The sequence below is a fragment of the Nothoprocta perdicaria genome, unplaced genomic scaffold, assembly GCF_003342845.1.
Source record: "Nothoprocta perdicaria isolate Ctin4 unplaced genomic scaffold, notPer1 scaffold_554, whole genome shotgun sequence".
In the NCBI taxonomy this organism is placed as follows: domain Eukaryota; kingdom Metazoa; phylum Chordata; class Aves; order Tinamiformes; family Tinamidae; genus Nothoprocta; species Nothoprocta perdicaria.
This window is the reverse complement of record NW_020455815.1, coordinates 62,037-77,940: the sequence shown is the minus strand read 5'-3', so window position 1 is coordinate 77,940 and position 15,904 is coordinate 62,037. Positions and strand designations below refer to the sequence as shown.

The following is a 15,904-nucleotide window of genomic DNA, read 5'->3' as shown; positions in this document are numbered from 1 at the left end:
AAATTACATATGAACAATCTGCTGTGCTTGTTCGCTTCTGGATGCAGCCTTTCCAGAGGCTGGGTTTAAGCTGCACTCTTCATTCAAGCACAAATCTTCATTAAAGCGAGCCAAAAAAAAAAAAACAAAAAAAGAAAATCAGCATTCAGTCTTCACCACCCCACTCCGCTCAATTAAAAAAAATTAAAAAAATAAAATCAAGGAAAACACGGCTTTTACAAATGGACAGTAAACAAATAACAACCCTGGAGGTGTGCAGCCGTTGGGGACAATGGTACTGAACATAAAGTGGCATTTGAGGAGGAGGCCACCACGTTTGCTAAGGTGCTTTTCTAGGCTGTGGATCTGCAGCGGGGAGGGCAAAACCAGAGCTCCRGGCAGCGCGTAAGGAGCCGGGAAGCCGAGATCCCTCTGGGCTGCAGGAGTCTGGCTCCAGTTACAGACACCGTTTTGAGGCATTTTGTTGCCCTGATGGTTGGAACCCAGACCCCAAATGCCAGTGAGGGACAACACATGGAGACGAGAACGGTGTGGAGACGTGGTCCGAGACACCGGCACGGACAGCGGGAGCCGCCTTCCCCCTGCACGTGAAGCTGCGTCCGGGCTCCTAAGCCCCTCAAGGGCAAAACTGCTAGAACCTGCTGTTAAACCACAAGTGCTGGCCTGGCTAGGCCAGAGCGGGAAGGCAGGAGAAGTGTCCCCAGCGGTTCCGTACGTCCYGGCTCCAGACAGCGAGTGTCCCCCGGGATGAGGGACACAGGGGAGCATCCCCCTGCTGCAGGATACTGCCCTGACCGACCTTGCAGGAATCGGGAGCTTTGCTGCTCTCAGCAGCAGGTCCAGGTGCTTTGCTCACGTAAAGCCCCGAGCAGCTTTAGCTGAGCAAGAGCTGGAATCCGAGGCTTCCCTGGGAACATTCAGCTGGTCTAATATACAGTAATAGAGACCCGAAAGGCTGCCCGCCGTGTCCAGTTTCACCAAATAACCGTAGGCTGGAGCCCACGGGGCAGCGGGGCCGTCCCGCCCCGGGAACCGTGCGTGCTTTGCCCCGAGGTCTGCCCAGAGGAGAGGTTTCGATCCGTGGTGATGGCTGAAGTATTTACAGGTATTTTGCAGCAGTTATTTACAGTACTTCTGCAGACTCCAAGCTGATTTTCTCTTCCGCCGCTCCTAGTCAATCTGCCGTGGGCTTCTTTAGTGAGAAAGGCCGAATGTTGAAGTGCCTGCTCAGCTGGCTCACCTGGGGACGAGGCAGACAAGAAGACGGAGTCAATGAGGTCCAGAGGGACGGGAAGGAAAGCAGGACAGGGGTCTGGCCCTGATGACAAGGTCCCACCACCTCTCCTCTCATCGTTGCCCCAAACTCAGGAGCGTTCCTTCTGCAGGGTCCCAAAGCCTTGGGCTTGCCCAGAGCGTGCATAGAAAGGAGTGCATCCTATGTGCTCCACAGAGGCAYCTGGACAACTCATGACACGAGGCCACCCGGAGAACCAGGAGGAGGAAGAGGAGGATGTGGCTGCTGGGCTGGCTGCAGGGAGGCTCCCTCAGCCTGCAGATGCACAGCTTATAGGGTGAAAAAAGCCTCTCTGCTGCAGATATTTGGGCTCTTTCTTCCTGCTTTAGGTTGAATTAGCAACGACTACAGAGTGACAAAGCAGCAGGGCGTCATTGGGAGCAGCAGCGAGCAAGAGGTGCTCAACAGCTCCAGACACCGAGCCAGGACAGGGCAGTTACGTCAGCTTGCTGCTCCCGAATCAGGAACAGTTTGGGACTCGGTGCCATTCAGAGAGCCTTAAAAGACTCCTGATCTCAATGCAGGCCCTTTGATCCTGGTAGAGGAGACTACAGATGGGCCTGGAGTGGGTGGATGAGGGCAACGTGCCAACCCAGCTGAGCAGAGCACCGAGAAACTCACTGCAAGGCTTGGGCAAGCCCAGGTGGATGGAATTACACCTCCTCACCAGTCCCTATCTTCACCTACGATCCCGGGACCAGTTTTATTTAAGCCGCTTATCCACTCAAATCCTTCTTGCACAGAAGCCTCGTTACATTCCCGGGGGATACAAGGCAGCCTGGGAATGGCTCCTTACTCCAGGCACGGCTCAGCTTGACTCTGGAGGCTCCAGGTGAGCCCTGGAGCTCCCAGGGGACAGGGCATTCCAAGGAGCGGCCCCGCGCCCGGCAGCAGCGGCTCCGCAGGGAGCACGGKGCCGCTCGCCCTGTTCTCAGCAGGGCATTTCCAAGGGGAGCCGCCTCTCTGCGCGCTGCTAACCAAAGCCCAGGGCAGCCCTGGGCAAATCCCGCGTGTCCGGGCAGCCCCGCGGGGACGTCCCGGCGCCTCTGGGCTGCCCGCGYGGCAGCTGCCACCTTACGTACCACGATGACGCCGTAGTGGATGTGCGCGAGGGTGAGGAGAGCCGTGAGCAGGTGCAGGAGCAGCGCCTCGCTGCGCGGCGCCAGCCCCGACGCCACCAGCGCCAGCACGGCCGCGATGGGGCCCAGCATCCAGTTGAGCGGCTGGCAGCGCGTGCTGCTCATCTGGCACACGATCAGCTGGCACTGCAGGGGGACAGCGGCGTCAGAGTCGCCTCGAGGCCACCGATGCACATGGGCACRGATGCACATGGGCACGGATGCACATGGGCTTCTGGAGAAGAGAAGGCTGAGAGGRGATCTGATTAACGTGTATAAGTTCAGGAAGGGAAAACGTAGGGAAGAAGGGGACRRGCTGTTTTCACTGGTGGCCAGTGATAGGATGAGGGGTAATGGCCACAAGCTGGAGCACAGGAGGTTCCATCTCCAGGTGAGGAGGAACTTCTTCACTGTGAGGGTGACAGAGCAGTGGAACAGGCTGCCCAGGGAGGTTGTGGAGTCTCCTTCTCTGGAGGTCTCCAAAACCCGCCTGGATGCCGCCCTGTGCCACATGCTGTAGGTGTGCCTGCTTGAGCAGGAAGGTTGGACTAGATGATCTCTAGAGGTCCCTTCCAACCTTGAACACTCCGTGATTCTGTGATGTACGTGGTCATGTATGTATGTGCCACCAACGCCTGCACTTGCACCTACCACCACTGACCTCCCCGCAGAAAACTCGGCCTCTCTCTTTGCCTGACAAKCCCCCCAGGACTCCCAAAGCAGGGTGGACAAGGCACACAAGAGCAGGCAGCGAGGGCATCTTGCACAGGAAACCTTCCCTGGGACTGAGCAAACCTCCCCTGCATTCCCTGCGGAAAATCCCACCGAGCAGCAGGCTCCGTGGCCGGACCCCACATGTGGATCCATGGAGCTGCGCRCCTGAGGCAGCTTCAGGTTCCTTCAGTTTGCGCAGGGCTCAGGCAAACAAAAATGCAAAACGCAGCTAAATTCGCTTCTGACAAAAGCTTCAGTCTCTCCCATTTTAAGCTTAGCCCAAAAAAGCAGCAGTTCCCTCCATCTCCCGCTGCAGAGGGTACATGCAATTTAACCATTTCCCTGGTTTCTCAAGGGCGAGTGCTACAGAGCACAGACCTGCCTGTGAAATCTGCAGACTTTATCCCCTCTGCCCACTTTCCCATTTGTTCTTTSGTCAAAGCAAAGTAAAAAACCCGTTTCAAGCCAATCTTCACATCACCCATCTTTTTTTCCAGTGGGAACTTGGGTTTTTCCTTCCTATCTCCCAGGCATCCTAGGAGGCTTCACAGTTCCCCAACGGACAAAGAGGAGCACGAGGCACTTACAGAAATGTTAGCAAAGGCCGTTCCAACCATGAAGTAGAAGAGCCTGGGATGGACCTCCAGGATGTCTGTGGGCGACACAAAGATCCAGGTGGTGCAGAGCACGAAGAGCAGCACCGGGGACAGCAGYGGCAGCGCGATCTCGTACGCCGAGTGGTGCTTCAAGGTTTTATTCTTATAGGCCCTGGTGGAAGAGGGCAAGGAGATGATTAAGGGACTGGRACATCTCTCGTATGAGGAGAGACTGAGTTGGGCCTGTTTAGCCTGGGGAAGAGAAGGCTGAGAGGGGATCTGATTAACATGGATAAGTTCATGAAGGGAGAATGTAGGGAAGAAGGGGCCAAGCTGTTTTCATTGGTGGCCAGCGATAGGATGAGGGGTAATGGGTGCAAGCTGAAACACAGGAGGTTCCATCTCCAGGTGAGGAGGAACTTCTTTACTGTTAGGGTGACAGAGCCCTGGCACAGGCTGCCCAGGGAGGTTGTGGAGTCTCCTTCTCTGGAGCTCTTCCAAACCTGCCTGGATGCCACCCTGTGCCACATGCTCTGGGTGTGCCTGCTTGAGCAGGAAGGTTGGACTAGATGATCTCCAGAGGTCCCTTCCAACCTCAACCATTCTGGGATTCTGTAACACGGGGACTGAGCGGCAGAGGGCAGGGAGCTGTGGAGGGAGCACTCACTTGTAGAAGTTGTACAGGCTCATGGGCAGCGTCACGGTGAGCGCGCAGGCTGCAAGAGAAGGAGCCGCGTTAGCCGCACGCGCCAGCGAGAGCCCCGTGCTCCCGGGAGAGGATTTTCCCRGCGGAAAATCCAGCCTCGAGGGCTGCGGTTACGAGCTGGAGAGCTGCTGAACGTGAAGAGCTTGTGGATTTTCAGACATTGCGCTAATGAGCCGAGCCTTGGGCTTCAAGCTGTTAYGAGGTTTAGTTAGGCCATCTTTAACCAGGCACCAGGCAAGCTCAGGCTCTACCAGAGCTCAGAACACCCAAGAGTTTCCAGCCTTAATAATAAAGCCCGTTGGCTCTTTCTCCCTCTACGAAGAGCATTTTCAGTTCCCGTTTGTGGAGGGAGAAAGAAAAGTCACTTTTAATTAATTGACAAATGATAGAGAGTGTGAGCGGTGCTGAAACCATCGCCCTGCTTAAGAAACAGCAGCAGCTAAGCTCAAACCTGCGCGAGTCGCTCACTTCTTCCCTGTTTACCCAGCACTGTTTTTAACAGAGCGGGATCTATCATTTCTGCTTTTAATAACCCAGCTCCTATCCAAGCACACAAATCTGGTCAGCAAATGCCTCACGCTGCATTTTCCACGTAAGAAAATTAAGTGCATTTATCTAAAATTTGTAATTCGAGTTTTCATTAAAGGGCTGCCAAAGCAAAGCTCAGCCACCCTCCTGAGGAAGAAAAAGTGCGAGCGTTAGGTTTAATGTAACCCAACGTATTCACTTGAAATTAAGCAATGATAATTAACACCTAAAGAAAGAAACGGACATAAAATCAGAAAAAAAAATAGATTGAACAAGAACTGCTGAGTAACCCAAATGACATTAAGGAAAATGTAGTTTCCCCCTACTAAGTTCCAGCCATGTGAAAGCGCCYGAGGCCATTGCTAGGTCCATGCTGCGCTTCCACCCTTGGGGTTAGTGCCAAATAACCCCAAACACCCCAATATCTGCACCGTGTCCTTGTCCCTCCACAGGACCCCGCTACGTATGGGGGTCCTGACCTGCAAGGACAGCCCACCCAACTGCTATGGACCTGCAAGAGCTTCCCTTAGAGCAACCACAATAATCAAAGACATTCAGGGTACAAGTTGGCGTTTAAAAGACCGGCTTCGACGTGGAGCTTCTTACCAATAATCATTGCAGTGAATAGGTCTCTATATAAGAAATTAAACAGGAAAGGTGCATACCAGGCCTCAACTCCCACAACGGCCGTCACTATGTAGACGATGGAAATGGTCTGCAGGGAAACACAGAGAAGGAGGCGTGAGCGAGCAGGCGGGGGGCTCTGCTGACACGGGACCCCCGAGGCTCGGAAYTGAGCCCCAAAGGGCAGCCCGAGCAGCCCGCTGCTCCAGGGCTGCTGTGATCCCTGTGGAGCAGCTGCACACAGGTYGCTGTGTTCTGGGAGCTGCTCCTCATGGCATGGGCACGGATGTCCTTGGATTCACAGGGGCTCAGGGTAAGGGACGGGTTTTATACTACAAGGTGCAAGGAGCAGCTCTGAGAGACCTCCTGGGGGCAACTATGGCCTTGGAGGGGTTCTTCAGGACCCGTTCCTATGCCCCCTTCTAAAGCAATACGGAATAAGAAAAGCTAACAAGRCAAGTTTTTAATAGGAAAGCTAGTCCTGAACTTGGACACCGAGTGGCAGCCTAGTCCTCAACTCCCACCTTCCYGTGGAGCTTCATGATCCAAGAGCTTTAGGATTTAGGCAGCTTTGGACAAAGGGGTCAGAATACAGTTAGACCAACTAAGGTCTCCTTTTATTTATTTGCAATTAATACAGCTGTGCCTGGTCACCCTCCTTCCTAATTTTTGCATTTTTCATGCATTTTTGCATTTTTCATGCAGGTTCTGCTAGGCCAGGAGACAACTATCAGGCACTGCTTGGTGCTGTAAGACCACACACTGTCTAGGAAGGATGGTTTCAAGTAGTAGAGGCGAGCTGTGCTCCTACAGAGCTGCCTTTCAGTTCTGAGGAGCTCCTTGGAAGGAGCTTCCTTCTCAGAAGTCCCGAACGGCAGCAGGTCGTGCTGACGGGTCAAGGAACTCAGYGTTGCTAATCAACATCTCAAGGTCCGCTGGGCAACGGGCACGGCACAACAGACACAGCGGCACCTGCCCCGGGAACCTTTGCTCCACGCCGCTCAGTGGCTCGGTGACATTCTGGCACAGATCCCACATTTCCCAGGGCTCAGTGTCCATACCCACATGGACACGGCGTAGGGAACTACCCAGAGGAATAATTCAAGCAGCTGACACATGAAATCACAGCTCTGCAGGCAGAAACCAGGCGCAGGAAATCCATCTGAGGCTCCACTTTCAAGGCTGATTTCTTTCCTGCTAGTACAGAAGGTCCAGAAGAGAGCACAAAAGCTCCTCCGAGCACAAAAGAGGCCCCACAAGCACCTCGTTTCCRAGCAGCTGTGCTCTAATTCCACCTGATCCCTGCTCGTTGTAGTAATTCCAACGAAGGCATGGGAGGAAGCTGCTCCATTCTGCATGTGAAGCAATCACCTGCCCTGAGATCCTGGTGCTAAGCAAGCTCAGAGCAGGCTCAAAAACCCTCCTCAAGGCCCTGATTTACGAGGCCTCCACACGCAGCAGAGCCACGTGCCACCCCTCGGGCGCCGCTATCACGGCCACGCTCGCGCTCTTATCAACCCGTGCTGCTCACGGGGCGCGGGGGCTGCGAGGGGGGACTCACCACCTGGCTGATGTCATAGCCCCAGGGCAGGAAGAGAATCCCCGTGTTATATTTCTCCCAGTGGGAGAGGATGAAGGAGAACAAGACCACCCAGAGGAGCAGGTAGAGGACGAAGACGCTGACGCCCGTGGAGCCGCGGCCGAAGGTGGAGTAGACGGTGACCACGAAGTACACGCAGGCCCAGCTGTCGAGGCCGTGGTCGAAGAGCTCTCCCAGCGGCGTGCTCGAGTTGGTCCGGCGGGCTTGCTTCCCGTCAACGCCGTCTGCAAACACAGGGGAGAAAACCAGGGAGTTGCACTGGAAATGCCCACACGGAACAACGGGAGCCCATGTTATCCCAGGGAGCGAGCAGCAGCTTCTGCTGCCTCCAGCCTCTATGGGGAGCAGGGGTTATTTGGGTTTGTTTCTGCTTCATTTCTTTCTCTTCTTTTTCTTTCCTCTCTTTGCAACCAGAAAGAGGAATAGAAGGCAAGTCTTGTTCCCACCAACGGGAATGGCCAGAGCCAGAATTTCACAAGTGATCCCAAAGCCAGCTGCCACCTGGGCCTTTCGTATCCCGTGCCCCAAGCCAACCTGCTGCACAAAGTACCTTCTGGAAACCACAGTGGGAGCCCCAGCAGCAACCAGGGGCATGGCGCACACCCAGAATCCAAGGGTTTCTCAACGGGCACGGAGATAAGACAACACGCGACCGCGGCAGGATCAGGTGCCCGACACGTCACGGGCTGTCCCCAGTCGAGCGCCGCTGGGGAAACTCTTACCTAACGTGTAGGCAATGAARTTGAGGAGACCCACGACGACCCACACTCCACTTGGAACGTGCTGGTGATCAGGAGCTGCGGAGACCACAAAGACCCGRGAGAGCAGAGCTCAGCATGTGCTTTCAGTGGGCTTGTTTGGGCAGAGCAATTAGGAGCCACGGGTCACCAACACAAAGCCCTTGTGCAACTACTCCCACCAAACTACTCACAGATGCTGCATGCAGCTCAAGTCTACGGAGTTGTCCATCGCAGAGGGAAGGTACAAGCCTGTGGAGGCCTCCTCAGCAAGAGGAAAATATGAAATACTCTGTTTTTCAGGTAGGACATGTGCAGCATGAGCACAGAAGGGGCCCAATGCAGGAGTTTGTTCTGCTGAGCCTCGTCAGAACCAACGTTTGTGGACACTTGGTCTTCCAGGGAGCCTTGCACGGAGCTTTCCTCCYTGAGCTACTCTCACCTCTGCTACATGCTACTGCTCCCAGGCCAAAACACGGTCTGAAACTCAAATAACAGGGGAGGCCACTCAAGGCTTGAAAACCTGGCATATGGATGTACGTATATCTACAAAGTAAATCCCAGGAATGCAGTATTTTTCCACACTGRATTGTGTTTTGATGTTCTATAAAGCTCTAAAAGAACTGAGCAACCTAAGTCCTAACCCAAACATGGAAGGGGGACAAGGAGAGGAAGTCTAGAAGTTACAATATTGGTAAATGATGAGGGGAAAAAATGAATACAGCACAAGAAGTGTGAGAGCCTCCTCTGCAAGGCGGGAGACGCAACCAAACCCTTGACCCTTTGGAATGGGGAGAGACGGGACGGAGGGACCRCAGGGAACACGCTGCAATATCCACCTCGTGGCAGGCTCTGCTCTTCCGAGCCCCACCAAAAGGCAAGATAAAGGGTTTAAAGCAAGCAGTTAAAAAACTACAGCCGTGTGCATCCTTGCGACACGCAGAACGGCAGAACAGAGACAGGGCTCAGTCTGTGTTAGTTTGCAGGCTTGTTCTTGCAAGGGGGGGGAYGAGCTGGGATGTGAACAAGGCTCCGCTTGCCGACTTCCAGAAAAGCAGCTTCGTGTTTCACCCTGGTTGGTTTTAAAACGAAAGCGATGGGATCTTCCCAGCTTTACAAACAGAGCTGCTTCCTACCAAAAACGCTGGGCTGTGTCCTCCTCCCTCGCCCCCGAGCACCCAGCCGGGTGGGCACACGGAGCCAGCAGGAAGGGGACGCATGAGTGTCAGCTCTGTCACCCTGGGGACGCCCAGGGGAGCGAGGCTGAGCTCTCCGTGCAAACACAAACAGCCTTACCAGAAGCATAGAAGTCAGGGTCGAAGTAGGCCATGAGGAAGAAGTTGAAGACAAGCAGCAGGAAGCCAGAAAACGTGATCAGGTTTGGGGCCAGCCAGGTAGGGAAGATCTAGGGGAAAGCAGCAGGAGAACGCGTGAGCTCACGGATGCCGGTGGTGGGGACGAGCCGCTGCCCCCGGCCCTGCCGGAGCCTCCTTGGGATCRCTGGACCTTGGTGCTTGGTCCCACCTGAATCATTGTGGGGCATGAAGAGCTTCCAAGGCTATGGCGCAGGGATGTGCAGGACGGTGCCCACACCAAGCCCACCGTGCAGCTCCCTCCCGGCTCCCGCGTCCTGCGCCGCCGCGCGGTCCCCACGCGAGCTCTCACCTTGACTATGGTGTTCCAGAAGGGATGCATGACGTACAGGGACAGGGGGTTGCTGTCCACGGCGCTGTACTGGCAACGAGAGAGAAGGGAGACAGCGGTTGCGGCTGCCAGCGGCCTGGCAAACGCGCGCGGATCCTGCCAACGGAGCCGCCCGCGCGGACGCTTGTCACCCAAGCCCGGGCACTGCGGGAACYGCCCTGCTGGGGACAGTGCTGAGCACCCCAAAACGCTCCCCGCGGGGTGGTGCATGGGGCTAACGCTGCTCCGGAGCGCGGCCGGTGCCTTCCCTGCCCCAGCTGCAGCTTAGTRCCCTCCCACTGCGGCGGCTGCCCTCAGACCCCATCGAGTCCAGCACGCAGGGCCCGCACCCAAGGGACCCCCTTGGCTCAGCACCCAAGGGACACCACGCGGGAGGGCAGGAGGGGCTGCCCTGCAGACCACAAGACCCAGGGCCCTTCCCAGGGCCCGTGAGGCCCCCAGCTCGTTAGCTCCTTGCATCCCAGCACAATCATCATTCCCGCTCCACGCACGCGGGAGACCGGTCAGTCAATGACCAGAGATTTYGGATCACTGGAGGGAGGGGAGAAGAGACGACCCGGCAACAACCACAAGATCCACAGCGGCCACGGGGCAGTTTCCATTAAAGCCGAACAAGTTTTAAGGGAATCTTAGTTAAAATTTCACACCGTGGCTCCCAAGAGCACCACTGACTTGGCCGCCGTCTCCCTCGCGGCCGCTTCCAAGCGGGAATTATCCCCTCCAAGTCCCCTTCCCCGAATAGCACTTACATAGAGCCCCAGGAAAATAAATTAATTAGCTACAAACCACATTAGCTAATTCATTGGGTACAGAAACCTGGGGCTCCCGCTCGCCCCGAACAAGCCGCATTCCCAGCGGTGCCGAATCCCACCCTTGCAGGGACTCTCTTATTCCCGACCCCGCTGCAGCTTTTCCGGCTGCCCCGGGATGAATCCTCCCATATTGTCACGTTACGCGGTCCCCAAATGTCCTCAAATGCCACTTATCCGCCCGTGCCAATGTCCTGGTGGCAGCGAGGCCGGCGCTGCCGCCCATCCCAACGCGGGACGGACGCCTGGACTCAAGGAATTTCCACCCRGGCTGAACGCGGCTTTGAAGGAGAGAATTCCAAGCGCTTCGCGAGATAATAAGATTGGAATTCATGTTGTGGGGAGATCTGGAGAACCATGAAATCTTGGSAACCAGCCTGGATTGGGAAGCAGAGGGAGGCCCCCCCGAAAAGGGCCGATGCTGCTGCTGCTTCGCATCCCAGCTCCACAGAATCCCAGAATCAGTAAGGTTGGAAGGGAGCCCTAGGGATCATCCATCCAGTCCAGCTCCAGCAGGGACAYCCAGAGCACGGGGTGTCATCCTGCAGCACACGCTCCTGTYGGCAAACACTGATCCGGAACCGCATCCCTCGTGGGCAAGGCTGAGGAGAAAGGGAGAAGGCTCCTTGGGGATGAGAGCCCGTCCGTGGAAAACCCACGCTCATTCCTTGCCAGATCCAGATGGGCTTTGGGAGGCCGGGCCCTGAGGAAGAGCGGGATTTGCACCAGGAGAACATAACCCTTCCTGCAGGAAGGCAGCCACGGATGGGACCGAGCCGAAGACAACAACSCAGGAGCTATTTGCCCACGTTTCCCCATGCCTTCCGCTTGCAGAAGCGGGGACAGGGCAGAGGGAGCCCCGGCGGCTCCAAAGGCTGTTCCCTATAAATCCATAGGGCGGAGGAAAGCACGAGGCTGGGATCTCTCCCCCGGGATAAGCCGGAGCCGTGAACTTGGCAGCTCGCTGCTCATTAACCCGGGCTCTGTTTACCTTTCCTAAGGTCGCGCTCCGGTGGCAGCAGATCCACAAGCACACGGGCCCGGCTCGCTCCAACGCTGCGGTTCCCGCGTCGCTTCCCTCCTCCTGCCTGTTCTTCCCTCCCCATGTAAGCGTCCAGGATCTCCAGCACTCGGAGGTGCTTCCAAACAGCTCGTGAGGACGGCAGGTCGGCCCCAAAGCAGGAGGCATTGGGATGCAGACGCTGCCCATCTCCACGCGGCTCATCCCAACGCAATGGCTGGGATCAACCATCCCAACCCGCTGGGTTGGGATCAGCTCATCCCGCTCYGGCAGGAGAGGCTCCTTCTCCAGCTCCAGCACGGAGGGAAGGCGGCTCCTGAGGATGCAGAGCGCCCATTCCAGCTGCATCCCAGGCGGGAGAGCTTTCAGTATCCGGGAATACGGGTCAGCCCGGCGGCGGCGAGGGTGAGAACACAGTGGGAAATACGGACTTAAGGGGCCCATGGCAGGGAGGAACTTAGAGGATAAGCYGGAGAGCAGCCCCTGGAGCCAGAAGCTGGCGAGCCGAGCAGCAATTCCAGCCAGGAAAGATGATTTTGGGGGAGGGCCGCTCCCAAACAGCTCCTGCTGCAGTCGGAAGGATGCAGAGGCTCCCATGGCCCTTGCTGCTCTTCCCCAGACATTCCCACCATCCGTCCCGCGCCCTCCTGCTGCTCCTGGCAGGAAGGGACCCTCCTCCTCCAAGCTCCAGCAGACCCTGCTTGAGAGCAGCCGCAGCCGCTTCCCGAGGCGGCACGGGGCCGATGGTGGGAACTTGGCTTCCCGGAGCGCGCTCCCTTCTCTTCCAAACKGCTCCTCGCTGCTAATCAACAGGGAACAGCGTTTCTGACGGGGCCAAGATTCAACACCCAACCATAAACGTCACAGGAGACTTTGGGTCCAACTAGAGAGATTCAAGACACACTCCAATCTTATTGGTTTCTCCACTGCGACAGCAGAAAAACGATGTTTCCCACCACGCGCTCCCACGAGCGAGCCCTAAACCCTCCCGTTCGTGACTAAATTCCCAATATCAGCCCTTGCAGTTGGGCTGCAAGGCCCGGCCTCGCCGCCGGGAAGGCTCCTCTGGCGCACGGAGGGCTCCGAGGGGCAACCACAGGAGCTCGTTGCTCCCGACACCTCCTGCCCTTCCACATCCTCGGGTTTGGGGCTGATTTCTAGTTGACCACAACAGCAAGGCCAGGAGCAGGACAGCACGCTAAATCCCTGGATACCCCAAGCAAAAGCGCAGAGCAAGAGCCGGGGGTTTAAAAGCAGCCCAAGGAGCAGAATGCCGAGGAGCCAGCTCTGCTTCCCGCTCCCCCGCTGCACACATTTGTGCAAAAGGCACCTCTTTTTAGCCCAAAACACCACCCGGGGGCTGGAACCTTCTATGTGAGCATGGGAGAAGGGTGGAGAAGGGAGCACGAACGGCACAGCGACACACGTGCTGCTCGGCAGGGAGCCCAGCCGGGCTCAGTGCGCCCAGACAGGTCCCCTTCTCACCAGCACATCAACCACAGAATCACAGAATATTTAAGGTTGGAAGGGACCTCTAGAGATCATCTAGTCCAACCACCAAGGGSTGACGTTCCTCCAGGTGACCCCGCACAGGCTCCCCAACCACAGAGGGATCGCGGCGCTAACCACGGCCACCAAGTCGCTGCCGGGAAAAGCCCCGGCAAAACGGAGTGCAAAAAGTCTTGCAAAGCTAAAGATCAGGCTGAGAAAASAGATCTGTGGAAGCAGCAAAGAGCGCCCTGAGGTGCCGGCAACAACTGCAGGGTTGCTCGAGAGGGAAGGGAAGGCGCTGGGGAAGAAATAGCAGATCCCAATGAACATCAGGGGGGGTTCTAAAAGGGAGCTGAATCTCTCACCCCGTTCGCGTTGCTCAGCCCGGCGGAGGCTCTCGGACCTGTGAGCGCTGCTGCAAGGAGGGAGCGGGAGGTCTGCAGACCACAAGGGACACAGAGCAGGAACCTCCTCTCTGCCCTGCTGCTGCTGCTCCCAAAAGTCACCACACCYGGGAGCTTTGCCAGGGTTTCCCACGGCGTCCTCGGCAGAACTGCGGCCCGAGCAGCCCTTGGAAAGGGCTGCGTTGTTTAAAGCGGCCACAGACACCCCCTCTCTGCTGCAGGGCAAGAAAAGGAGCCTTTGGGAAGAGCTGGCATTCCTGGAACGGGGCTGGAAGGCTTCCCTGCTCCGTCCTGAAGGACCCTGCAGAGGAATGCCAGCTATTTGTCCGGAGGTGGCAGAGGGTGCCCTCGGGCCTCCCATCCRCGCAGCTTCCATCAAAAACCCTTCTTTTTCCCTGCTTCCCAACCAGTTTCCCTGTGTCTTTCCACCGGTCTGAAGAGCCACCGACATTCCCAGCACTCCGGGGAGCCCACCCTGGAGAGGTCCCTTCACGGACTCCCATTTCCCGAGAAACCCGAAGAAAATAAACAGCAACAACGAAACCCACCAACTTCCTGCTGAAGACAGCCCCCCGCTCTGCCACTGCGGAGCGGCCTCTGCTTTGCAGGGAATTTTGGTGTGTGCTTCTCTCAGCAAGTTCAGCAGTGCTGAGGAGGCAGCAAGCGCTTCCCAAAGCCCGCGGGAGCAAAGGAGACTCCTGGAGGCTCAGGCAGAGGGGAGCCTCTTCCCCAGGACAGCAGGGAACAGGCAGCCAGAGAATCCCAGGATGGCTGAGGTTGGAAGGGACCCCCCAGGGATCCCAAGGTGGGTTTAATGCAAAACGAGGGAGGGAAGGCAGCTCAGCAACACGCGGGCTGCCCTTCTTATCTTGCATTGCTGCTGTTCATCCCACACGGCAGCACTCTCGCTCCACGCATCCCGGGCAGCAGCTACGGCGCATGGAAGATTTTCGGGTGAAAGCAGCTGGTTTCAGCGCTGGATGCGGAGCCGCACRGGGCTGCGGCAGGGCAGGCTGCAACCTGCCACCCCGCACCAGAGACACGCGGAGATGGGCCCCTTCTCAAGGCTGAAAAAAACCCCAAATGTCCCCAAGCAAACGAGACTTCTGCACAGGGAGCGCTGCAGAGACCGCCCGGGCTGCGTTAACCCTGGAGCAGACTGATGGGCCAGGATTCACCACACTTCCCAACACATCTAACGTGATCCTCAGCAAGGAGCTTCTGCCTACAGGTACTCACGGTGGCAGCGTTAGAGCCCTGCCGAGGTACGAGCAGCAGAGGGACGCGCTTTGAGCGCTAAGCGTGACCCTGCCTGCGCTATCAAAGCTGTTGATCCAGTAAAACCGCAGGGTCTCRAGCGGAGCCACCTCTGCCAGGCCCGCTCCAGCCCTTGGGATGGATGCAGTTTTATTGGCCCCTGCGATCCGCTGTGTCCGTCGGTGAATGATTCCTCCTCGAGATACCTACTCGGAAGCTTCAGCACCCTGCCACCCATCGGAGGAGTCTCCGTGAGGACCAGGGCACCGGGTAATCAGTATCTGCTAAACAGGGACACGGTGGTTGCTTGGCCCAAGTTAGGATCCTGCCACCGGGTTCCTGCTGTGGTTGGCCAAGCAAATCACAGGATCCTTAAGGATGCAAGGGATGCCTAGGGATCACCAGTGCAGCCGCTGCTCCAGCAGGGTCACCTAGACCACATGTCACAGGGCTGCGTCCACGCTGGTTGGGAGATCTCCAGAGCAGGAGCCTCCACAGCCTCCTTGGGCAGCCTGTTCCAGGGCTCCGCCACCATCAGTGTCAAGGAATTTCTCCTTAAATTCCTGTGGAAGTTTTGGTGCTCCAGTTTGTGGCTGATCCCTCTAGTTCTACCAGTGGCCACCACTGAAGAGAGGTCCACGTCCAGAGGAGATGGACCCTCTTGCTGCCCGGGCACAAGGAAGGGCAGCAGCACCAGGAAGCACCTCGCTGCAAAGAGGCCCAACACGCTGCAACCTCCCTCCTTAAGCGAGAGCAGGGGCTGGGTAAGGACCGAGCCCGGCAGCCGGGGCGAGCCGAGCGCGTTCTCCTCGCCCTCCCGCGCGGCGCCCACGCGGAACACGCGCCGCGCACGGGAGCCGCCTGCTCAACCCGCCGCGTTTGCGCAACCCGCGCGGCAAAGTTCACTCCTTGCCGGGACGTCGGCGCCACGTGCGGCGCGGGGGGACGAGGGCAAGGCCCGGCCGGTCCCTGCTGCCCGACGGCCTCGGCCAACGGCACCACAGGAGCGCTGAGGTTGGAAGGGACCCCCAGGAACCCCCAGCGCAGCCCCTGCTCCAGCAGGGACACCCAGAGCACAGGGCACCCGGGCGCATCCCGGCGCGCTGGCAGATCTGCAGAGCAGGAGCCTCCGCAGCCTCCCTGGGCAGCCTGGGCCAGGGCTCGGGCACCCTCCCACCAAACAAGTTCTTCCTCACGGCCACATGGAGCTGCCTGCGCTGCAACCTGCACCCACTGCCCCTTGGCCTGCCCCTGGCCACCACCCACCAGAGCTTGCACCTTCCTCCCTCCATCCTCCCCTC

General features: G+C 57.5%; 1 protein-coding gene across 1 annotated transcript in view; it reads right to left on the bottom strand.

The window, feature by feature from the left end:
• Positions 1–1,059: 1,059 nt before the first annotated feature.
• The window catches only part of SELENOI (selenoprotein I), a 15,296-nt gene continuing 451 nt past the window's right edge, over positions 1,060–15,904 (bottom strand). The window contains exons 2-10 of the mRNA XM_026048585.1: positions 9,583–9,651; positions 9,214–9,322; positions 7,903–7,977; positions 7,142–7,404; positions 5,563–5,671; positions 4,390–4,438; positions 3,714–3,894; positions 2,377–2,559; positions 1,060–1,240 (exon numbers count right to left, since the gene is read on the bottom strand). Coding sequence (XP_025904370.1) covers positions 1,124–1,240; positions 2,377–2,559; positions 3,714–3,894; positions 4,390–4,438; positions 5,563–5,671; positions 7,142–7,404; positions 7,903–7,977; positions 9,214–9,322; positions 9,583–9,651 — 1,155 coding nt within the window. The 3' untranslated portion in view covers positions 1,060–1,123. The remainder of the gene's footprint in view (positions 1,241–2,376; positions 2,560–3,713; positions 3,895–4,389; positions 4,439–5,562; positions 5,672–7,141; positions 7,405–7,902; positions 7,978–9,213; positions 9,323–9,582; positions 9,652–15,904) is intronic.